This window comes from Aulonocara sp. 'chitande type north' Nkhata Bay, linkage group LG5 (assembly GCF_057382095.1).
Source record: "Aulonocara sp. 'chitande type north' Nkhata Bay isolate Kocher_YH1m ecotype deep benthic linkage group LG5, A_spYH_male_GT1.1, whole genome shotgun sequence".
Taxonomy (NCBI): domain Eukaryota; kingdom Metazoa; phylum Chordata; class Actinopteri; order Cichliformes; family Cichlidae; genus Aulonocara; species Aulonocara sp. 'chitande type north' Nkhata Bay.
The window spans coordinates 5,537,354-5,562,005 of record NC_141348.1 but is presented as its reverse complement, the minus strand read 5'-3'; the positions used below and the strand labels follow the sequence as shown (position 1 = coordinate 5,562,005).

Below are 24,652 nucleotides of genomic sequence, written 5' to 3'. Positions count from 1 at the left end.
GTTCATTTAAATAATGGTCATCAGTGTATCAGGAGCAAATAAGTGGGTGAAAACAAACCAATGAAACTTGCTAACCAAAGTAATAAGGGTTAATAATGCATATTATTATTTGTGTCTTTCTGTGCTGAAACAGAAAGGAAATTCAGATCAGTGAACAGCAGCTGAGGGATCACTGACCTCCCAACAATACAACAGATGCTCTTATATCAGGATTAGTGTGTGGATCAATGTGTAAATTGGAGTGATCTTTGGATCAATCCAACAACACAGGAGGAACGCATTATTTATTCAAAGGAGGGCTGATTTATTATAAATTATTCCACTAAAAAAAAAAAGAATATAAACTGAATTCTAAGTGTTACCGTTGACATGTTGCAGAACATATACTTACTGTCAGATCCTGAACCACACATGCATTAATGAATGCATGTGCCACCTTAAACGTACACATCAGGCTGCTCCAGCATATTTAAGTCATTATTACATATTGTGGGATTCAGAAATTGATTGAACACATTATGCATGTCTCCGAGTTAATATCAGTATATTAATGGACATTTTCACTGGTATGTAACAATATTAGACAGCATAAAAAGAAAGTGGCTTTGTGTGTGTGCTCTGTTCAAAAAAGAACATGAGTCACCATGAAACCTATTCTGGCTGTTTGTAATAAACAATAAAAAGACGTATCTTTCACTGCCTACAATTCTCCACTTTAACTTCAGTTAAGTTCAGCTCTGTTTTATCAGACTAGCAGTATTAATGAGGACCAGAAATATATGGAGCTCAGCTCTGAACGTGCACTCAGAGAATAGCTAAGCCGAGGTTTGGCCCTGTGTGTACACTACCACAACTACACAACTACCACATCTGGAGCAAACAAAGTTAAACTTAGCGGTAAATCTTATGCCACAGTACATCCCACTTATCATTAATCAACAAATACTCAAATACCTACAAATCAACACACAAAATAGAACCAAACAAAATGTGAGAAAATTACAGCTGGAAAATTGCCTTTCAGTTACAAAGCAGACTCTGGTAGAGCCCACAAAAAGAGGGCTCTGCCTGGGACAGACCATAAATACAGCCAGTGAACAGAAGCTTTGTTTAGTGTGATGTTACTGACAACCTGCTGCACCTGCATTTCTTCCAGGCCTGGCAGTCAGTGACACATGGCGACTCTACGCTTCGGACAGCATCTCATCAAGCTCTCGGCTGTGTTCCTGCAGACTGAGCTGTCCTTCGCACTGGTCAACAGGAAGCCTGTGGTGCCCGGACGTATCTTTTCATTACTTACAGGTTAGAGGTGTTTAGCTTTGTGTGCTGCAGTGCGGGTTTGTTTCTTAGCACCTTTCAGAGCCTTCTTTCCCTGGGGCTGTCCACACACTTTGTTGTGTTAGCTTTATTAGAGCGATGGACAAAGACACTGTTTTTTCTTTTTCTTCTGTGAAAAAGGTGCCTTTACGGCTTGCACCACAACATTAATGAAAATGATTTTAATCCAGACAACTGGCACTCCTCATGTAAAGTTTTAAAATTTTACTTAATTACAGTAACAAAGTATTTTTCAAAGTATTTGTACTTTGCTCCTTCCCACCTCTGAGTATGACACCAGTATGCATGTCTGAAACATCCACACAAGTCTCTTTAAGCATGTCCCTGTCTGTAGAGTCGTAACATTCCTGCAGAGCACAGATTGTTACTTTCCTGGGACTGCGAACCAGTGCTTTGAGTTTTGTACTATCATTGATCTCTAATTTCATCAAACGTTTTCACAGCTGGTCTCTTGATTTTGGTTTGCAGTACAGAGGTAACTCGCTATAACGTGGTTCACCTTTCGCAGCCTCGCTGTTTTGTGGATTTATTTTTTTTGTGCAATTTTGCATGCTTTTGTTTGTTTGTTTGTTTTTTACAGCGCATTGTGTTCTGATTGGCTGTGGAGCATTGTCAATCAATCTCCTCCATGCCGTGTCTCTTGTACAGTACAGGGTGCGTTCAGGTTGTCAAATTTACATAAATCTGTGATTGCTAGGAGTGCGATTCTGAAGTGCTGTACTGTATGTTTGTAAGTTTTCTCCCCAACAAACAACAATGTTGACGAATCGTTTTGCACTGTCTAAGGCAACCGTGGGGCCCTTTGGTTTCTATAATACTGGACTACAAAAACTTTACGGTTTGAACTTTGAGAGTTTAAACCTGCGACAGACTGGCGACCTGTCCAGGGTGTACCCCTCCTCTCGCCCTATGACAGCTGGGATAGGCTCCAGCGCCCCCCGCGACCCTGAAAAGGATAAGCGGAAGCGAACGGATGGATGGATGGAGTTTAAACAAGAGAGAAAAATTTGAAAATGTTCCTGCCTGTCTGAGAAAAGTGTATAAAGTCTGTAGTGACGGGTTTTACAGCCTTAAAACATCTATAATAATTGTAAAAAAATAAAGTTGGCTACTTCGTGGATTTCACCTATCGCGGGTTATTTTTAGAACGTAACTCCCGCGATACACGAGGGACTGCTGTATTTCTAGCTCCCTAGTTCTTTGGTGATTTCTAGTCTTTTGGTTTCTGTCTCTGTGTTCCTTGTTAGCTCTGTCTCCCCTTGTCAAGTCTGCGTCTCTGTGTTATGTTTCCTGTTTTACTTTGTCCTATGTTCATGTTTTCAGTTTTGCTTCCCCTTGGTCTCATCATGTTTGATTACTCCCAGCTGTGCTCTCCTCCTGTGTCTCATTCCCCTGCTATCCCTCTGTGTATTTAAGCCCTGTGCTCGTTTGTCTGCATGCCATCCTCTGTATCATCCTCTGTATTTATGTCTCAGGCTCCTCCTTCCCGGCATTCCAGTTTTTGTAATGTTTTCTACTTTCCTTATGTTCTTTTGTTAGTTTCTACCAGTTTGGGTTTTGTTAGTTTAAGTCCCCACCATGCTCCTGCACTATAAATAAACTCCCTCAATGCTACGCTGTCATCAGTGCCTGCCCTTGGGTCGGGGCAGTTAAAAAGCATGGTTCCATGACAGTTACTACTGAGTACCAATCCTGTAAATCGTTGCATTTTACATTTTCTAATTTATCTCAATGAAGAATTTGGCCACTTTCAGACTAGCCTCACTAATCTGAAATTCTGAAAGTAGAAATTCTGGAATAAAAACAATATTTTGTATTTGTTCACTTAAAACTGGATCATAAATGAATTTTTACATTTTGCCTGAGTTGTCAGTAGCTGTTCAGTGTGCAAGGTGATGAGCAGAAGGTACTTGAAAGTACATCAGGTGGAAATGGCTATCGTACATGAAGCCTCTGGGCATCTCCAACTTTCAGTTGATGCTTTGAATTAGCGTGTTAGCATTCTATCTTTAATTGCTGACTTCCTGTTCATTAGCTGTCAGTAGCAGATGCACTTCTGAGTGCTTTCACCAAATATTTATAAATGAATGGATATGAAACCTATTTCGATTCAGTATAGAAACCTGTAAAAAATAAACATGCGTATTCTCTTCTTTCCTGTCCTTATGAGACAAACATGGTGGTGTTGGTCTGCAGAATCTGATAATATAAAACTGTGTGTAAGGGTTTGTACACTAGTATTGTAAAACTGAACATAGTCACTCATCAATGCCGAAAGTATGCTATTTAATTTCTGTCTTAGCATGAAAGAAACAGCAAAGACACAAGGAGTAGAGATAGAGAAGGTAGATGAGTTACCTACCCAGGGTTGACCTACCAAAGCCACAGACACAAGAGCACAAGAGAGGAGAAGAAACATGGAGACGGGTCTTAGGGGTGATCTGTGACAGAAGGATAGCAGCAAGAGAGAAAGGAAAGGTTTACAAGATGGCAGTGAGAGCTGCTGTCGTGTATGGTTTGTATGTATTGATTTCCTGATTCGAATCGATTTTAGTTTGAATAATGCGATATTAATTCAATTTTTAAATATAAATGTTACTCAGAATATTATGACATATAGATTTGATAATTTCATAATATATAGCTATCTATGGATGGTTCCACACAAACTTAATTCATTATTTAACAATACAGGAAACCAGCATGTAAAGGTTGTAATTTCACTGGTGGAAGATGAGTCACAGTAGACTGACAAAGAAATATTAATGGACCAAAGGACAAAACACAGAGAAATGGACACAGTAACAGGAAGAGATAAACACAGAGACAAGAACTAAAGACAGGAATTTGACAAGACAGAGAACACAGAACGCCACATTGACAGACGACACAGAGACATGACAACGGGGACTTGAGTAGAGAGACTGAAGGTAAAAAAAACGTGGAGAGACTCATGACAGGACACGGAGGTGAGAGTAGGACAGAGTGGACACAAATGGGAACTAACACCAAAAGGAACAAAGAACTAAAGATAATTAATTCAGAAAAACATAAATGATTTCCTACTTTCAAAGAAAGTCCTGAACAGAAATGCAAAATGTTGGAATCAAAGACCCAAGGTCACTGTTAGCACTCCGTGCCAGATTGTCCTGAGGAGTCGTGAAAACAGGATGGCTAGTATATGGTGAGGAGAAAGCATAGTCTTAGGACTATGAAGCCCCTGGTTCATGTGTCTAATTGTAGCGGCGCTACCTTACGTGTTCGTGTCCAGGCTCGGTGGTAGCATTGCAGGTGGCGGTGGTAGACGGTGGGAACTGCGGGCTCATCTCATGTCCACGAAGCAGCAGGGGTTGATATCCTAGAGAGGCTGGGATTCAAGTTTGGTGGTGTTCTTGCAAACTATGTGTGAGCACACACAGCATTTTCATTTTGGTCATCTGTGAGGTGACGTAGCACGGGTTTCTCCTCCATCACTCTCCTCTGATAGAGAGGTACACAAGAACGGTGTAAAAAGAAAGTACACCCTCCGTCAGTTTCGTGTACCACTACGTAATAATGTTAATATGGCAAGTTGGAAAAATAGGTAAATCAGATGAACAATACAGCATGACATAAGATACATATGACTCAATGCCATTATTCAGTATAAAAAAATAACTTAAAAAGAATCAAGAAATTGCGCTTGATTTCAGATTTTGTCTCAGAGAAAGTGCAAAAATTCAAATAGGTACATTTTAATTCTAGGGCCTCATTAAGCATGTTACACATTCATACCACAAATTTAATTAGTAAAAGACTGAAGCGGCTTATTTGGAAGGCTTTTCCAAATGACAGGCTTAGCTTAGAGCTACATCTAAAAAAACACAAGACCTTTAAATCAATGGCCCTCGTTCACTAATAGTGCATATACACAAATGCGTTACATAAATAGCGCATGTGAATGTTACACTCAAGTCCAGACCTCAATCTCATTGAAACTCTGTGACCTGAAGAAAGCTGTGCATAAACAAAGCTGTGCGCTGCGGCAGTATCATAAAAAGAGTGGCCCACAGTGACAATGACCACTGATAATCACTGATAGTCCTCTTTGGGTCATGCCTATAGGACTTGACCCTTCTCTTTTCCATGTCCCCCCTGTTAAATAGCAGAACAAAATAGAGTTAGACAAGTGCAATTCAAGTGATTTGATTATTGTGTAATTTTTAATTAGATGCACCGATCAAGATGGGAGCTGCCGCAGTGGGTGTGGCTGGTAAGATGCCAGGCCTGCAACGCTACTCAGGGATGCTGGTTTTTATCAGAGTAGGCATATTCTAGATGTCCAGAATATAGAGTCACATCTCAGCTCTGTCCAAGCTCTGCACTGCCTACAGGGTAATACTCACAGGATCAGAGAATGGACTTATTATCCAGATTTGCTGTATTGGATCGGCCTTGTAGTTTTTCCACACATTGCTTTTGTGTTTCAGTTTAGCTTTAGTTAAGCTGATAATGACGAGGTAGGATGTTTCATGGATTTGTTGCTGATTTTTTTTTGTAAGACCTGGTAATGACGAGACAGTTTTCAGAATGATATTTGAAACCTGAGATGTGAATAAGAGCATACTGGTTTTGTTTTTTTACCATGACTGTACACTTTGAGCCCAATCATCACCCATGCTGGCTTTGAATTAGAAAAAATTCAGAATACCATATGATCCCGGCCGTTTAGTCTGTTCAGCTAGAACTGCCTCTGACTCCACCCGACAGGGAAGCAATGGCCTCTTATACTGATTGTATGAAAACAGCTTCAAAAGCCACCAATGTCGTACAGAAGCTGCAGGAAATGTCAAGATAATTTGACAGCATTTGAAAAACTTATGCAGTGTTTTATTTGTGTGTGTGTGTGTACTGACACAGCTAATACAGCTTCTTTTCTTTCTGACTGACTTAATTGAATGATTTATGTATTTATTGTTTGCTATTTATTTCAAAAGTGTGAAGTGGATCCAAAGATTTGGTTTAAAATGTGTTGGAAAAAAATAAAATAAATTATGCAGGCGGCCTTGGTGAGCTGTGAAGCACAGTGCAGCGACTAATTATCTGTCCTGAGGCTTGTCTGATCTTGTCAGCAGTCTAGTTACACTATCTGCAAAGATACATACACATGTCACAAAGTTTTACAGGGTAGAGTAAAATGTCAGTCATTTGAGCTACATGTATATATTAGATATATATTAATTAATTAATTAATTAAAATTATTTATGTAACCCACCTAAAATTTGCCTCATGAAAATTAACTGCTGCCCCCAAAGAATGTCAGTAGGTGGCACTATGGGATTGTTTAGTGCTTGCAAACTTGAGTTGTTATAGCGAAGGAGAACAACGCTAAGGCTACGTATGCTGGTCGGACCAACTTTCCTAGAGTTTTCCTTCGTTTAATTAATTCATTTACCAGAGAGCAGAGGAAGGGAAAATATGCACCACTACAGCCAAGACCTTCCACTTGCGTTGTGTTAGCCTATGGGAAACTGTTGAAGTTCTTTCCCCAGTTTTTAATGTGCTTTGTGTAATATCTCAGCGCTTGACAACTACATGTGAAAAGTAGCTGCTGAGGGAGTGTCCTGTTTTATAGCTGGAAGCCTGTGGTTGTTGCTGGTAATTGGTCCAACCTTTATGTGCTTAGCCAGTTTACAGTGGTTTTTTGTGGAACGTGGATCAACACAGCACAATGCCATAATCTGCTAGCAATTCATGGTTAACAACAGAAAAAAAGGTCATATTTTAAGAGCTTTACATAGGGCTCTGCTAGCTTTCTCTGTCAAAGTTTTCGCTCTACTTTTATAACACATACTGAAATTTGAAATCTTTCACTGTTTATGACACATTCACAAAGGCCTTGTTGGTACATGCATTTATTGTGTTTAGTAATATATAGAAATTAGTCAAGCAATGTCTCTGCTTGCTGATCATCACATTTGTAATGTCCAGTCATTTATACACTGCACAGCATAAAAAAGTTGTTGAGTTTTGTTTACATACAGTCTGCCGTTATAGTCAATATGTATATATTAGTGCACATATAACTGAAAAAATATGACCACTTTCATATCTATACCAGGCACAGAGGTATTTATATATATAAATCTACTTTAAATAAAGCAAGCAAGACTGCTTGCGACCATTTGTTCTGTTTGCTCCTTAGTTTAGTTTTTGCAGTTTGTCAGTGTGAGTTCAACACTTTTCAACTCGTTTGACTGAAACAAAACTGTGACTTCCGTTCACAGACACGTGCCATCGAAAATTTCCTCAAAAGTCAATGTGCCATATGATTGCATTAGCAATAAATTTAATAGCGCTCTATATTAACAGTTACACACTATATAAAACAACTTTATAGGATTATATTTGTTCGCAGATGTTGGCAGCTATCAGCGAATACTTATCAGCTATTTTGAAACAAAAAAAGACTTTTTATCCATAACAGCAAATGAACTGTTGTCAATGGAAAATTGTACTTAGTAGTCAGTATAATATTTTAATGATATACGTTTGATATGGTAGAATACTGCATGTAATCATGTTTAGAAGTATATATTTGGTGGCATATTGAAAGAATGTCTCATCCTAGGGGGTCTGTGACATTCTTTCAAGGTGTTCTGGCGTTCACCCCCACATCCTGGGAGAGGTCGTACCTTGTCTTATTGTTTTACGGTAGGATTAACGTAGCTATGTCAGGTTTAGTTTAAGTGCTTTTTTACATATAGATGAACTGCTGGATTTTCCAGACCAGCAGGTTAAGGGAAGTCGTATATGGGGCCACACTCTGACCACACACACACACACACACACACACACACACACACACACACACACACACACACACACACACACACACACACACACACACACACACACACCTCCACGATCCAATGTAAGGAACAAACGCTCACTGAAGAGTATAAATAAAGACCAGGGCAGTTTCTCAGTGCGAGTCTCAGTTCTGGAGGCTGCCCTTGTTAGCAAGAAGTTCTGTGTGTTTCTCTTCTCTGATTCTCTACTGAAAAAGTGTTTTAGAGTATATTTCTTAACAACTGTACAACAGAAAATCCAAATGCTATTTATGGTCTCCTCATAACAATGATAAGAAAAATAAACTGGGCCAATATGGCATGTTTGTTAATACAGAGACACACATGTTAATGTGATCTGTGGTCTCCCACTCAGAGACACAGGTCTCCGAGTGTCCAGCATTCAGAGGCTACCTGAGGACTCATGTGAGAGAAAACCTGCTCACACAGACATGTGGAGCCAAACACTGTCAATAAGGCCTCTGCAATGTTCTAAAGCCAGTTAACCCTTTAAGACCTACCATAGAACCAAGTCCGCCAGAGCTTACTTTATATTTTTACATGCTGTGGAGCCATTTTTGGGAGCATTTCAAGTTTATATACATCAATACAACCAGTATAGCCCATATTTTAAATATATGTATGCATTAAGTCCATAGTAACTACATTAATTGCAAAAAAGTGCAATAAACTACAAGAAAATTGAAAATCTTTTTGTTTGTTTTTTTTACATAAATTTCTACTTGGAGAAATTTAAGAGGTTTATCCCTCAAAATTTTAAATACAAAAAAATTGCAAAAAATAGTTTACAACAACAGGAAATTTATTTTAAGTGTCTTCATAGTTTAATTTAGAGATACAGCAATTTTTATATACTGCAGGAAAAACGAAAAAACAATCCTATGATGCAAATTTGCAAAGAAAACAGCAGGTGCATCAAAATAAACTATTTCCAGCAGTGCAATTCGAGTTCTAAGCATCCCAGCAACTATTCAGAAAAGTCAAACATGACTTATAAAAACACCAGTATAGGCTTTTAAGGCCTACAACTACATTTTCCGCGAAAATGACGTCACTTCCGGGCAGGAAATGGTGGACATGCGATCGTTCGCTGACAGCTTTTTCAATGTGGGAAGTGTTATGAACAGCTGATCGGATCGGCAAAGCGTGTTTCTGGAATATTATGTTTTTGTTGCTGCAAGTGCTTTTTATGCAATTTTTGCAAAGCTTTATGTGGAAGGAAACCGTGACCTAGGACAAGCTGATGGCATCAGATGTAATCAAATCAAATCAAATCAAAATTTATTTATATAGCACATATTAAAACAACAGTGTTGACCATAGTGCTTCACAGTCAATAAAAACATGAGACAGTTAAAACAAACAATAAAAGAGGACAACAAACAATAGGTAACAACGCAACAAGCTAAAACAGCCAACTAGACAGAATCAAAAACCAAAGTAAAAAAATAAGTTTTAAGGCGTAATTTAAAAGACTGGATCGACTCGGCAGTGCGAATATGAACGGGGAGGTTATTCCAGAGTCTGGGTGCCACAGATGCAAAGGCCCGGTCGCCTCTCGACTTCATTCGAGTCCTAGGTTGTGCTAGGAGCCTGTGGTTGGACGATCTAAGTGCTCTGTTGGGATTGTATGAGTGGAGTAAATCAGAAAGATAACTGGGTGCTAAATTATTCAAAATATTAAAAGTGAACAAAAGAATTTTAAAATCTATACGATATTTAACAGGGAGCCAATGTAATTTGGCTAAAATTGGAGTTATGTGTTCATGAATTCTCGTACCTGTTAAAAGACACGCAGCTGCATTTTGAATTAACTGAAGCCGGCAAAGAGAGGAGTGTTGGAGGCCCGAGTAGAGGCAGTTACAGTAGACCAATCTGGATGTAATAAATGTGTGGATAAGCGTTTCAAGGTCCTTTAAAGGAAGGAACGGCTTTGCTTTGGAAATCTGACGCAACTGGTAAAAGCTGTTTTTTACCACAGTGGACACCTGTTTCTCAAGTTTAAAAGAGCCATCCAGGAACACTCCGAGGTTTCTTACAGTGGACGAAAGATGGCTAGCGAGAGGGCCTAGGGCATCAACTAACTGGTCTAGGGGAGTGTGACTACCAAAGACTATGATTTCGGTCTTATTCTCGTTCAATGTAAGAAAATTATGTGATAACCAAATTTTAACTTCATGCAAACAGTTGAACAGAGGTTGAACAGAGGAACGCAAAAGAAGGCAAAGAAGCAGTCACATCGGATTTCAAAGGTAAATTAATCTGGATATCATCGGCATAACAGTGAAAGGAGATGTTGTATTTACTAAAAATTAATCCCAAGGGCAACATGTACAAAGAGAAGAGAGCAGGACCGAGCACGGACCCTTGAGGCACACCACAATAAATAGGGGCAGAAGCCGAGGAGTGTTGCCCCATAGCAACAGAGAACGACCTCTCTGAGAGGTAGGATTTAAACCAAGATAAAACCTTTGAGACCAACAACATGTTCCAGTCTTGATAGAAGAATGTTGTGGTTAACCGTGTCAAAAGCAGCAGACAAGTCAAGTAAAACTAAGACCACAGAATATCCAGAGTAAGGCTCTAAGTAAGGCTGTCTCTGTGCTGTGGCGAGGTTTAAAACCAGACTGAAACTTTTCATTAATAGCATTTGCATCTAAAAAGGCCTGTAGTTGTTTTAGAACTACCTTTTCCAATATTTTGGAAATAAAAGGGAGTTTGGAACTCCTCCAGTTTCATATGCAAAAAAAATAATTGCGCTAGCTTACACGGTTCAGGTTCTACAGGGATCTAAAAATAGTTATGAGAAACGGAGCGTGCCCGCTCCAACTGGCTTTAAAGGGTTAAACCTGTCAGGTAGTGATGTCCAGCAGGTGAACATGCAGCTCCATGAACACGCACAGCTGTGGATTCCAGCTGAGTTCGTAGTTCTGCAAACTTTGACCCCACAGAGTCGAGCTTTTCAGTTCAATCAGCTGCATTTCGATGTCCTCTGTGTCCAGCCAGTTAATGCGAGACAAATCCAGCTGACAAACCTTTCTGGTTTGATCAGAAAAGAAAACATTGGTCCAAACACCTGAAAGTCCCGAAAACACATTGTGAATTCTGTCTCGAGTCTACGGATGTATCCGTGGTGCTGATGCTGCGCTGAGCCGACAGCTCCTGAAGCATTTGAAGTGTCAGAATGTGGAAATTTCAACATCGCTTTAAAAGACTGCCAGCTAGCAACGTCCCTCTGACCGGTAGGCTAAGTGATTTTAGCCAATTACAAGTTGAATCTGGTAGTTGGGGTTGTTAGCTGAGATACCATCATTAGGAAGCGGCACAACTAATGTGTCTATGCGAGCTAATTTGCGATGTGCACTGATGGCCCGGTATTTATTTTTTAATGCACCCTCTCAGATTAATTCACTGCATGTCGTGCCCAGGGCTGGACTGGGACAAAAACACAGCCCGGGCATTTTGACTAGAGACCGGCCCCCCAGTTATTAAAGCCATAAAGCCTTTGAATAAAAACAAACACTGTGGTGACAGTGATGTACAGTCTTGTTGGTATATGTATGATTTCTATACGTTTGACATCAGATTAAAACTTTGGTCGTAAGATTCAGATAATTATTTATTAAAAGCGAGACATTTTAAATGAGAATAAGAAAGAAAAGTATTTCTTTGTGCCCCCCTCTCCCTTTTAATGCCCTACTTGCCCCCCTGGCAACACTTTGCTAGGCCCGCCCCTGCACAGTTACCAGCTGTCAGCTGCTTAGAAAAGGATCCTGGTGTTATTTGTCTCTCAGAAACAGTTCATAACTTCAACTCATTCATGTCACCTAAAAGGTAAACCTGTTTCTCCATCACCTGTTCAGCTCTGATGATTCAGTAAGGACATCTCCTGGTTTCATCTTCATGTTTCCCTCTCACCACATATCCAAACCATCATGACCAGCAGCTTTACAGCTGTGGCTCCAGCAAACATCAGCTGATACTAGAAATTAATATTAAATAAATTCTAACAACAGCTGATCAAGCTTAAACGTGCTGCTGTTGTTTAGCGCGACATCCGCTGGTTTCCTCTTTCTGGCGCAAAGTGAGCGATAAATAAACAAGAGAGAAAAGACGATCAGCTGATCATTGATCAGTTTCATGATTGAAGTAGAAACAGGAGAGGAGAGAATGAGAGAAGAAGAGGCAGCTGTGCAGCAAAGACAGAATAACTCCAACTTTGTGTCTTTTTCATTGTAGCTGAAGTCCGGGACAAACTGTGTTCCTTCTCAGCTCAACACGAAACGCGTAATACATTTTTTCCAAATCAAAGAATTGGAATGGTATATGACAGTATCAGTATTCGTTTAATCTAGTTAATAAATAAGTATACTGACCTGCCAGTGAACAGAGTTTACTTACACTGTTGGTGTACTCCCTGTCCAGTGTTGTTGGAGGCAAACGGCTGTGCTCTGTGGCTTCTTATCAACAAGACAGTGAGTGAGTTGTCTCTTTAGCATCTTCATTAAGTGGCTGGGAAATTCAGCCAAGCAAAAAGACCTGGGGTTATTGTCTCCTTTTGATAGTGCCAGTGCACAGAGAGCTTGTCATTTGTCTCCTTAGCTTCAGCCCTCTCACTCACCTGTCTTATTTTTCTGCCCACCAGGCTAGTAGTTAGTCTACACAGAAATGTGATCATCTTGCCCTTCTGCATTTCTAGCCCTGAGCTGTCTGATAAAGGCTCCATTTACTCACAAAATAATAGTTATCTGTACAGCAGTCCTGTTCAAGGACACTGTGGTGGGTTATAAGATAATAAACAATTCAACCTCTTAAGGACACAGCTGGGGTTTATGTTAGGTTCTTTAAAAATGGAGTTTGTCATTACTGCTGTCCAGATGAGCAGTTCTGGATCATCTACTCTATAGCTAAAACTATCGCTTCACTATCTAAAATGTACATTCAGTTCAATTCAATTCAATTTTATTTATATAGCGCCAAACCACAACAGCGGTCACCTCAAGGCGCTTTACATTGTAAAGGTAGACCCTACACTAATAGATACAGAGAAAAACCCAACAATCATATGACCCCCTATGAGCAAGCACTTTGGCGACAGTGGGAAGGAAAAACTCCCTTTTAACAGGAAGAAACCTCCGGCAGAACCAGGCTCAGGGAGGGGCGGGCCCATCTGCTGTGATTGGTTGGGGTGAGAGAAGGAAGACAGGATAAAGACATGCTGTGGAAGAGAGACAGAGGTTAATAACAGATATGATTCAATGCAGAGAGGTCTGTTAACACATAGTGAGTGAGAAAGGTGACTGGAAAGGAAAAACTCAATGCATCATGGGAATCCCCCGGCAGCCTATGTCTATTGCAGCATAACTAAGGGAGGATTCAGGGTCACCGTCTCCTGAATCCAAACTGGAAGCTGGTTCCACAGAAGAGGGGCCTGAAAACTGAAGGCTCTGCCTCCCATTCTACTTTTAAATACTCTAGGAACAACAAGTAGGCCTGCAGAGCGAGAGCGAAGTGCTCTAATAGGGTGATATGGTACTACAAGGTCATTAAGATAAGATGGGGCCTGATTATTTAAGACCTTGTATGTGAGGAGCAGGATTTTGAATTCTGGATTTAACAGGAAGCCAATGAAGGGAAGCCAAAACAGGAGAAATATGCTCTCTCTTTCTATCAAGAGGAAAGCTGCAAAATAACTCCAGCTTTGTGTCTTTTTCCATTCTAGCTGAAGGACAAACTGTGTTCCTTCTCAGCTCAACACAAAACGCGTAATATTTTCTCTGAATACGAGATTATTCCGTTTTTTACGGGACGGTTGGCAACTCTACTAACTAACCTTATGAATAAAATAAAGTTCACGATCAGTAACATCATAGCACCCACCCAGCAGTATAGAAACTCCGTCATGCTAGCTAGTACATGGTATGAGTTATTGTAACTAAAAAGTCAGCACAGGGAAAATAAACTCCACCTAAACTTGGTTTATATCTGACCCAGAGAGACTGCAGGTCATAACTTCTTACCTGAAGTTCAGTTCACCTGACACTCGGACCGGCGGCCGCCTCGGGTCTCTCCTCCTCCTTCCTCCCCTTTCCCTCATCCACCTGCCAGCCTCTGTGGAAGCTTCGCCATGGTCACCACCAAATAACTGAGTCATCTGGCCAATCCACCACCTCTCATTGTTCATACCGTTACAAAAAAATATACAAAATCATCGGCCCATAAAAACAAAAAAATCACCATCAGGCCCAATGGCCAGTCCAGCTATGGTCGTGCCATCAGTTAACCCTTCGCGTTGCACGTGTGCCCAGGGGTGCCGTCCCCTGGTCTACTTTATTCAAGTAGCAGGAAAGTTATCACTTTTACAAAGTGCAAACACTTGCGACTGGATGACAGTGCTGTTCCTCAAAACAAGTGATTATTTGTTTGAATGCTGTTCCTAATGTTCCTATTTTTTTATTTGACTTTACCTTTTGAAAAGTAATGCTATATTTATTACTCTGTAGGGGTTAATCTCATGTGTAAGCTCCTATGTTCTTGATTGATTTTTTTTATTATTATTTATTAATTTTTATCTTTCCCAAAAAATCCCTGCACATGCTCAGAAAAGAAAAATAAATTGATAAAAGACTTTCTTAAACCAAAGAATAGGAGCAGTAATGAGGCCTACATTTTCTCCAAATCAAAGTATTGGAATGGTATATGACAGTATCAGTATTCGTTTAATCTAGTTAATAAATAAGTATACTGACCTGCCAGTGAACAGAGTTTACTTACACTGTTGGTGTACTCCCTGTCCAGTGTTGTTGGAGGCAAACGGCTGTGCTCTGTGGCTTCTTATCAACAAGACAGTGAGTGAGTTGTCTCTTTAGCATCTTCATTAAGTGGCTGGGAAATTCAGCCAATGACCCGGTTACTGCGTTCACCAGATATCAACACAATTTCGATCCACTCCTCACGTGATAACCTCTTCGTCAATGGCTGTGAACAAAGAGAAACTTGTAAATAACTCATGAAAGAATAAAGTTACGTTGAAACCAAGCACACCATTGTTTTTCTTGTGACATTACCAATAAGTCTGATGTGTCACATGACCCTCTTCCTTTTGAAAAAACAAAAGTTGTATCCAAGATGGCCGACTTCTAAATGGCCACTGTGGTCACCACCCATCTTGAGGAGTTTGCCCCCTCACATATACTAATGTGCCACAAACAGGACTTTAATATCACCAACCATTCCCGTGTTATTACGGTGTATCCATATAAATGGCCCACCCTGTATATCAGTAAACCTATAACCCATCAAATCTTGTTAAGCTTAAATGTGTTTAAATGTTATGATACCGGGAGGTTTATGAACCTCCATATGTAAAGAGTTGGATGTGAGAGCAAATTAGATCTTATCCACCCTGTAGGATGGATTATATAATTATATTCACCCCTGGGGTTAACACAAGGGTGGAATACAATCAGCAAAGCAGAACAACCATGTTGCATTTTCATTGGGAGTTTTAAGGGGGCTCTACTTAGTGAATCGCACCAACAAAGATTAAGGCACAACGTACTCTGGAGCTACTGAAATGGTCCATAATTAGTAGATAAATATGCAGGGATAATAAAATAACACTGCACTCAGTCTTATAACTTGTAATTTAAAATTGCAATCAGGAAAATATATGCCAAAAAAAAAAGTTACAGAACTTAATGGTTTTGTCTTTCAGCTCAGCATTTCAAGGTGATAGACTGTGTCACTGACAGAGGAGCTGAGAGATGAGATTTGAAATTGCATATCATATTAACATCTTATGTGTTACTACCACTTCTATTTTGAAGGGGTAATCAGTGTAATTTATGCAGGTGCAACTCTATCGAATGCTAATGCTATTGTTTTTAAGTAATTTCAAAGTTCTTTATTGAATAGCCAATAAGCTTTCAGTATTTGTGTGTAAAGGTGTGTGTGAGTGTGATTAGATTATTATATGAGCACGAGTTGGACATTTCAACCCCTCCAGCCTTCATAGATTCAAACCCTCCCAGCAAACTCAAATGACTGAAAACTGCCTTTGTTTTTCTTCCTGTTACAGCTGGTGTCTGGGGTAGCACACATGATAATGCATAATCTATATGCAGGCAGTGAAATCATTCCCAACAAAACTGTTGTGGCTAGCTCTGATACACAAATTAAGGTGAGCATGATTGATCATGGAGAATGATTGTTAGATTTGGCAAAACCACTTTTGGTTTTCAAGTCAGCATATGACATATCCTAACTCTACCATTTATGTGGTAAAAATGCTACACAATGATATTGTAAACATACACGGCAGACCCAGTGGCATTTTGATGCTTTTTATTAAAGCTTTGACGGTTGCTGTCCACAATACTCACAGAGCTGCAGCTCTCCCGCTGCCCGCTCAACACTATCACAACAACAACCCAACCACAGGACCCAGTACAATATTTAATTTGGCGGGGCGTGATTGCGGATGCTGTACAGGTGCGTCCGCCTCCTCTGCACGGCACCGCAGGCCACGCCCCGCCACAGATATACTTTTTATATGAACGTAAACAGTTGAAAGAGAGTGTGAAAAATACAGCTGCCACAAATTTTGCTTGTTTTTGGGAAAAGTAGAAACAGTGGTGGATAGGATGATGTTCTGAGACATATGAAACTAGAGACACCAGCAACCATAGTTGATTGTCTTCCAGGGGCCAGAGCAGGCCACATTGAGGGAAATTTAAAGCTGCTGCCTAAGGTTAAATGTAAATTCAGCAGAATTATAATTCACCAATGAGAATAATTACATCAGCAGAAATGACACCCGGTTACATAAATCGGAGGTGTCGCGTGTCCAGAATATTGAGGATGAGAACAAAACAACGATGGTCCAGGAGAGTTTGGTCAAACGATGATTTTAATGAACACACGTGTGGGGAGATGAACACCGTTACGCAATCAGCGTCGATCTCTGCCCAAAATTACACAAGCAGTTGTTTTTATAACCTCAGGGTATTCTTACGCCCCCACATGCGTCAAGCAAATACATCACATACATAAGTTAAAACCACAAATGTTCTGTTGACAATTTTTGACACATTTGAAAAGAACATTCTCTTCGTCTCCAAGCCAGGCGCATCCGGTAGCTCATCTTGCTCTTGCTTATCTCTGGAACATCAGATGCATGCTCTGCAACAAGCTATCACTTATGCAGGCACAAAATGCAGTTGCAAGCTTGCGAAATATGTCTGATCTCTTACCTAGAAATGAATCTACCTACGATGTGTGGGTGTGTGTCTGACCTCAAATGCACTCTGTCTCACCTCGCCGACTCATGACCTCTCACCAGACAGAGCCACTCTCATATGTGTAACAACCTAACTCAGAATCAGAATCAGAAAGGGTTTTATTGCCAAATGTTGAGCAGGTTTACAACATTGGGAAATTGCTGCCGTGCTTCAGTGCAAACATACTGTCATAAATTGCACTTAAATAGACATGAAAAAATAAAAGTAAGAATAAGAATTAAAAGTGCTACGTAGAAAGATATATACATGATATATACATGAGTGCAGGTGGTGATCAGTGCCAAACATAGAATGATGCAGTGACACAGCGTAGAGTCATGTGTTAGTGGTGGGAACAGTCATATGGTTATTGTTCATGTGTCCAACAGCAGAGGGGAAGAAACTGTTCTTATGGCGAGAGGTTCTGGTGCGAATGGACCGGAGCCTCCTGCCTGAGGGGAGCAGGTCAAACAGACTGTGTCCAGGGTGAGAAGGGTCAGCTGAGATCCGAGCTGCACGCCTCAGTGTCCTGGAGGTGTACAGGTCCTGCAGAGATGGGAGTCTGCAGCCAATCACCTTCTCAGCAGAGCGCACAACACGCTGCAGTCTCTGTTTGTCCCTGACAGTGGCTCCAGCGTACCACACGGTGATGGAGGAGGTGAGGATGGACTCGATGATTGCAGTGTAGAATTGCATCATCGTCCGTGTTGGCAGGTTGAATTTCTTCAGCTGCCTCAGGAAGTACATCCTCTGCTGGGCTTTCTTGATGACGGAGGTGATGGTGGGCTCCCACTTCAGGTCCTGAGTGATGGTGGTACCCAGGAAGCGGAATGAGTCCCACCATCACTCAGGACCTGAAGTGGGACAATGACAAACCCTGGTTTACTCCTAAACTCAAAAAGCTGTGGCTGGAAAAGAGAAAGGCGTTCAGAAGCGGAGACAGGGACTGCTACAGAGAGGCCAAGTACAGGTTCACTAAAGAACTGAAACTATAAATATAATATATAAACTGGCACCCCAGCGCCAGAGGTGGGTTGGAATACACCGACCATCCTCTGGATGCTGTAAAACGTGCCCACCCCCAAGGCCCTATATGTATGTGTTATGAGAGTGTGAGTGATGTGGTCATCTAGGTTGCAGAATAAAATTGAGGCACAGGTGGCCAGAAGGGGACAGAGCGGGAGTGCCTCCCCTGCACCTTGGTGACATACCTGCACCCCAAGCCCTGTGTGTGTGGGTAGGTGTAGTAGAGCGGGAATAGGGAGGCAGGTGAGGATGGGGAGGGAAGAAAGGGAGGGGCAAGCGGCCCCTCCTGAAGCCGATCAAAGGAGCCCAAAGGGATTGATCAAATGTGATGGCAGAGGCTGTATCAAGACTAATGTGATCTATTAGATGGTTTTTATATTGGTTAGAATTAAGATTATTTTTCCAGTTAATGAGGACCATTTTCTTGGCAATGCATAGGGCCGTAAAAACAACGTGGGCTGTGTTTATTTCTGCAGTGACCTCATCCAAGTTGCCCAGCATGCACACTAAAGGCTGGAATGTTGCATTTCAGACACTTTGATAAGTCTTCACATATCTCACGCCAAAACTTCTGAACTGGTGGACAGAACCAAAGAGCGTGGATGTAATTGTCCGGTGTATTTGCTGTGCACTGTGAGCAGTTGTTGGAAGGCGTATAGCCCATCTTGAACATCCTATGACCAGTATAGTGCACTCTGTGTAATATTTTGTATTGTATTAATTGCAAACTTGGATTTCTGATCCTTTGAAAGGTTTTTAAGCATATCTGAGACCAAAGGTTTTGGTCTAAGCTGATCGATAAATCTGCTTCCCATTTTGCAATAGGAAGGGATATTGATTCATCTATTTTAGAAAGTGTTCTGTATATTCTAGACAATAATTTGGGGGGGTTTAGATTAAAAATGGATTTAATTTGTTGATATTCCAAAAATCGCTTCTTGTTGATCCCATTTTGTGTAACTAGTCTGTCAAACGAAATAAAGTCTGTTCCTTCCACTATATATTCGAAGTATTTAATTCCTTTGCAACTCCAATCTGGAAAGTTTATCATATTATTGTTTTGTAATATGTCCGGATTGTTCCAGATAGGTGTACGTTTGCATGGGATTAATGAACAACAGACTGTTCTCTCTGTTGAGGTCAGGAAAGCGATTCCGCTCCCTGAAGACCAACACAGAGAGACTGAGGAGGAGCTTCTTCCCGCAGGCGATACGGTCTCTCAATCACACCACCACACAGTACTGACCCACACATACAGTTCTTACACACACTGGACATTGTTTTCACTTCATTACTTAAATCACGCTACTGTTATTGTGTATATATTTATTTATATTTCTTCATACATTCTTATATAGTTCTATATTGTGTATTTTGTTGTACAGTTATTTTATTTTCAACTATAATTTATATATTTTATCTTATTCTTCCCAGTTAAATTTACCCTTCATTCTAATTTGTGTTGTACAGTTATTTCATTTTTAACCTTAATTTATATTTTATTCCTTCCTAGTTAAATTTACCCTTTTTAATTTTTCATAATTATTTCCTCTTATTCATAGCCTTTTCCTTTTTTGTTTTCTTTAGGTCACGAGCAGTTGTCCAAGCATTTCACTACATATCGTACTGTGTATGACTGTGTACGTGACAAATACAATTTGAATTTGAATTTGAATTTAATGAAGACTGTCATTTTTAGAAACTCCCACCATGCTGTCAGAGAAGAGCTGATGCTGATGCTTTTGAAGCATTCATGTCGTTTGATGTTTGAGCTGATAAATTGTCTGAAATCTCTAGATTATTGCATAGTGCCTGTTCTACATCTAGCCAAGGTTCATCTAAGAGGGTGTGTTTAAACCATCTAGAGATGAACTGAAGCCTGTTGGCTAAAAAATAGTGATTAAAGTTTGGCAGATCTAATCCTCCTTTATCCTTGGTCCTTTGTAGTGTTTTTAAGCTGATACGTGGGGGTTTATCTTTCCAAAGGAATTTAGAAATATACGAGTCTAGAGATCTGAACCAATCTTGTGATGGCTTATTTATTATTTTATTTTTGGCAAGGCCATTATTTTTATAGCGGCGACCTTTCCCATGAGTGATATGGGTAGAGATTTCCATCTAGCCAGGTCGCCTTCTACTGTCTTTAAAAGTGGGATGTGGTTTAATTTAGTTAATTCTGAAAGTTTAGGAGAGATTTCCATACCTAAATATTTTATATTTCCAGATTGCAGTGGGGCAGGAGAAGAATTATGGAAGGAGCAATTAATCAGAAGGACTGTAGATTTTGACCAATTAATTGAGTAATCTGAGACAAAGAATTTATCAATGCAATTACCCAGAGATATTGGTTTGTGAGTTTTGGAGAAAAAGTAACACATCATCCGCATAAAGGCTGATTTTATGTTCTACATTCTTACATTTTATGCCCTTAATTGTTGTAGCCTGTGTAATTGCTGCTGCTAGTGGCTCAATATTATTTTACAATAAATTGCAAACAGTGAAGGGGAGAGTGGGCATCCCTGCCTGGTGCCCCTCAGGAGACAGAAGCTGGAGGATGTCTGGTCATTTGTTCTGACACAAGCTGTTGGGGAATTATATAATATTTTTAACCAGTTTATGAAAGAGGGTCCAAAACCAAATTTGTGTAAAGTTGCAAATAGAAATTTCCAGTTAACTCTGTCAAATGCTTTTTCTGCGTCTAAAGAGAATATTGTAGTTTCTAGGTTTTTACTGTATGAGTAGTCTATCAAATTAAGTAATCTACGTGTATTTGTTGATGAGTGCCTACCTTTTATGAAACCAGTTTGGTCAGGATGAATTAAGAGGGGGGTTATTTTCTCCAGTCTCTTTGAGAGAGCTTTGCAGATTATTTTAAGGTCTACATTTATAAGGGATATTGGACGATAGCTTGAGGGATATACAGGGTCTTTGCCTGGTTTTAGCAGGAGATTAATGTTTGCAGAATTCATATTTGATGGAAGTCTGCCCTTTTCTTTGATTTCCAACAACGTTCTGTAGAAAACTGGTGCTAGAATCGACCAGAATTCTTTGTAGAATTCTGCAGGAAAGCCGTCTGGACCTGGAGCCTTATTATTGGGCATACTTATCAGGGCTTCCTGGAGTTCACCTGGTGTCAGTGGTGAATCCAGTGCCATTGCTTGAGTGTCCAATAATTTTGGAAGAGTTATGTTGTCCAAAAACTGATCAATTTCTTTTTTAGATGGGTTTATTTGTGGTGAATACAACGTTTTATAGAAATCCCTGAAAATGTTGTTTATTTGTATCGGTTCATATATTGTGTTCCCAGATGAATCTTGAACAGCACATATAGTTGTTTTTTCTTTATTTATTTTTAGCTGGTTTGCTAGAAATTATTACCATGTTCATAATTTTGTAGGCGTAGTCTTTGTACTAAGAATTTTGTCTGTGAAGGTTCTCAGTCATCCAGGTCATCGTAGTCAAAGGAGCTTGCAAAGAAAAGCGTCTGGACTTCTTCTCGGATGAGAGGTGAAACGTCTTCAAGCAACTTAAAGAAGTCCAGACGCTTTTCTTTGCAAGCTCCTTTGACTACTAAGAATTTTGTTTTTTTTATCAATTATCTCATTTAATTCTAGTTTTGTTTTGTGTATTTTGTTCAATGTTTCCTGATCTTGGTGGGACGCGTAGGCTTCTTCTAGTGATTTGATGTTTTTTTCTAATTCCTGAATATTTTTGTTTTCTTCTTTCTTTTTGTGTGATGAGAAAGAAATTATTTTACCTCTCATCACAGCTTTCCCTGCTTCCCATAGAACAGAAGCTGATGTTCCGGGAGTGTCATTATAGTCTAAATATGAAGTCCACTCTTTTTTAAAATATTTAATAAAGTCTTCATCTTTAAGTAGTGATGTATTAAATCTCCAGTTTTTACTTGGCGTAGTATTATTCTTGTGCATTAGTGTTAAAGATACAGGAGCATGATCGCTGACAGCTATAGGGTGAATCTCAGTGTCTGAAATGTCGTTCAGCAGTGAGCTGCCGACCAAAAAATAATCCAGACGAGAGTAGGAGTGATGGACATGTGAGAAAAAAGTATATTCCTTACTGGTGGGGTGAAGAGAGCGCCATGCATCGCAAAGACCAAAGTCGCTCATATACTGTTTGATTATATTTGTGGACTGCCAATTGCGCTGAGTTCCTGTTGTGTTGAGCCTATCCATGTCTTCATTTAGTCCAAGGTTGAGGTCGCCTCCAAGAATGAGTGTGCAATGTAAGTGTTCAGAGAGTGCTATGATATCACACTTAAAATGCGATTTGATACTGGTAAGTTAAACAGATGTTAATGTTAAGTTAATGCAAGCTAGTGTGAGTGGATAGGGAAAGGGTGTAGCTGATTCTTATCTGGTGTGAGGTTAATACAGCCACGGAGTGATGCCGGGTTCGCGGTACAGCTGTCCATCCACGTAGAGCCGGTCCACAGCGATGACAGCGCGGGAGCCCTTCCGCATGAAGCCACATCGGATTGGGAAGAGGACCCTGCGTCGTTCCAGGATCTCTTTTGGGAACTGGTCGTTCACGCTGAAGTCCGTTCCTTTTTTTTTTTTTTTTTTTTTTTTTGTGTCCCGTTTGGATCTTTTGGATCAAACACAGACATGACTGGGGGATAGGACAGGGAGAAAGAATGAAAGAAAGAGAGGGAGAGAAAGAAAACCAAAGGGGAGAAGGGGGGGGGGGGGGGGGAGGAGGAAGAAAAAACAAAAAAAACAAAAACACAAACAAAACACCTGGATCACCTGTATGGAGAAAAAAAACAGAAGAGAGGGCAAACAGCAAAGAGCAACATAATAAAAAAGTCAGTTCCTTTTAATTCCCTGCCACGGCTTTTCACCTGTTTCTTTTGTTTGAAGTGGCCGAATTTGGCCACAATTGGATGTGGTCTCCCGTCCGGCGACCTCACGGCCCCCAAGCGATGTACTCTATCGAAGGCGATGTTCTTTACGGTGTCCTCCGGCAGCTTCAGGTGGATTTTAATGAAGCTTTTCACCGTTGCCGCCGCGTCCTCTCCGACAGATTCTGGAATACCAGAAAACAGAACATTATCTCTCATGCTACGGGCTTGTAGATCGATAACGGACTCTCTTATTTTTTTTATTTTCTATGTTTAGCTCGGTCACGTTATCGGTGAGAGATTTGACCGACTCCCGTAGCGTGGCATTTTCAGCGGCAAGCGTTTCCACCTGCTGCTGGCTGAATTCCAGGGATTCTCTCAGAGATTTAAATTCCCGGTGTAAAATCTCCACCAGGGACAGCCTCGCATCGAAACTGGACAATCGCTTGTCGATTGACTCCAGTATGTCTGCAATGTCTTTGCCGGCAGGCGATGTTGTGCCGGGGTAGTCCGCCGGGCGACATCTCTTCGATGACGGCGTCTCAATTTTGGCGGGGAAGATGCACTCTGGGCCTTCTTCATGACTAAATCTTGAAAACAGCGGTCGATGTAATCTTGGAGAGCGTCTAAACTCTCCCCGTTGTCCTCCAGGGTGTTAGAGATGATAGGACAGATGTGGTTAGTTATATGACAATTGATTAGTATATTTGGTAATACTGAAGCTTAAAGAAACTTTGTTGAATTCTAAACTACCATTCGCTTAAATTTTCCGCCAAAATCTCCGGCGTCTGACGTCAGTTACAACACGAGTCGCTTACCTTGTCCGTCACTCCATCTTTTTACTTTTTTAACAGCGGTGGGCACTGTTCTGTGATCCATGAATCTGTTATCTACCATGAGTAGTAACACATCATAGCATTATCTTCAGAGACAGATATAGAAGTTTAACACGTTAACCATGAGGTGACATTTTGCTACAAGCAGAAATCGCTGAAGCAACTACAGAAAGGGGCCTATTTCTGATCACAGTGGCTTTATAGGAAAATCTGTGGTAGTGGTTAGCCTTCCTCTGTGAAAGGCTTCCACCTGCGTGAGCTGACTAGCAATCCGTCTAAGCTGACCGTGGTTGCTGTGACAATCCCCAATGGTTTCTTCAGTTCTTTTGCCTCCAAGTCAATCTTTTGATGGAAACAGTCCATTGTTGCTGGAAACCTACAGCAGCTGCCTTTGGAAGTCACTTCATCAACCAGATCATGGTACTTGGCCTTCCTCAGTTCATGCAAACTGAGTT

General features: G+C 40.5%; 1 protein-coding gene across 2 annotated transcripts in view; it reads left to right on the top strand.

Moving 5' to 3' along the window:
- fhit (fragile histidine triad diadenosine triphosphatase) overlaps positions 1–24,652 on the top strand; it is a 163,109-nt gene that overhangs the window by 67,602 nt on the left and 70,855 nt on the right. For both annotated transcript variants that reach the window (XM_086291101.1, XM_086291102.1), the window contains one exon: positions 1,157–1,281. In XM_086291101.1, coding sequence (XP_086147227.1) covers positions 1,176–1,281 — 106 coding nt within the window. In that variant the 5' untranslated portion in view covers positions 1,157–1,175. The remainder of the gene's footprint in view (positions 1–1,156; positions 1,282–24,652) is intronic.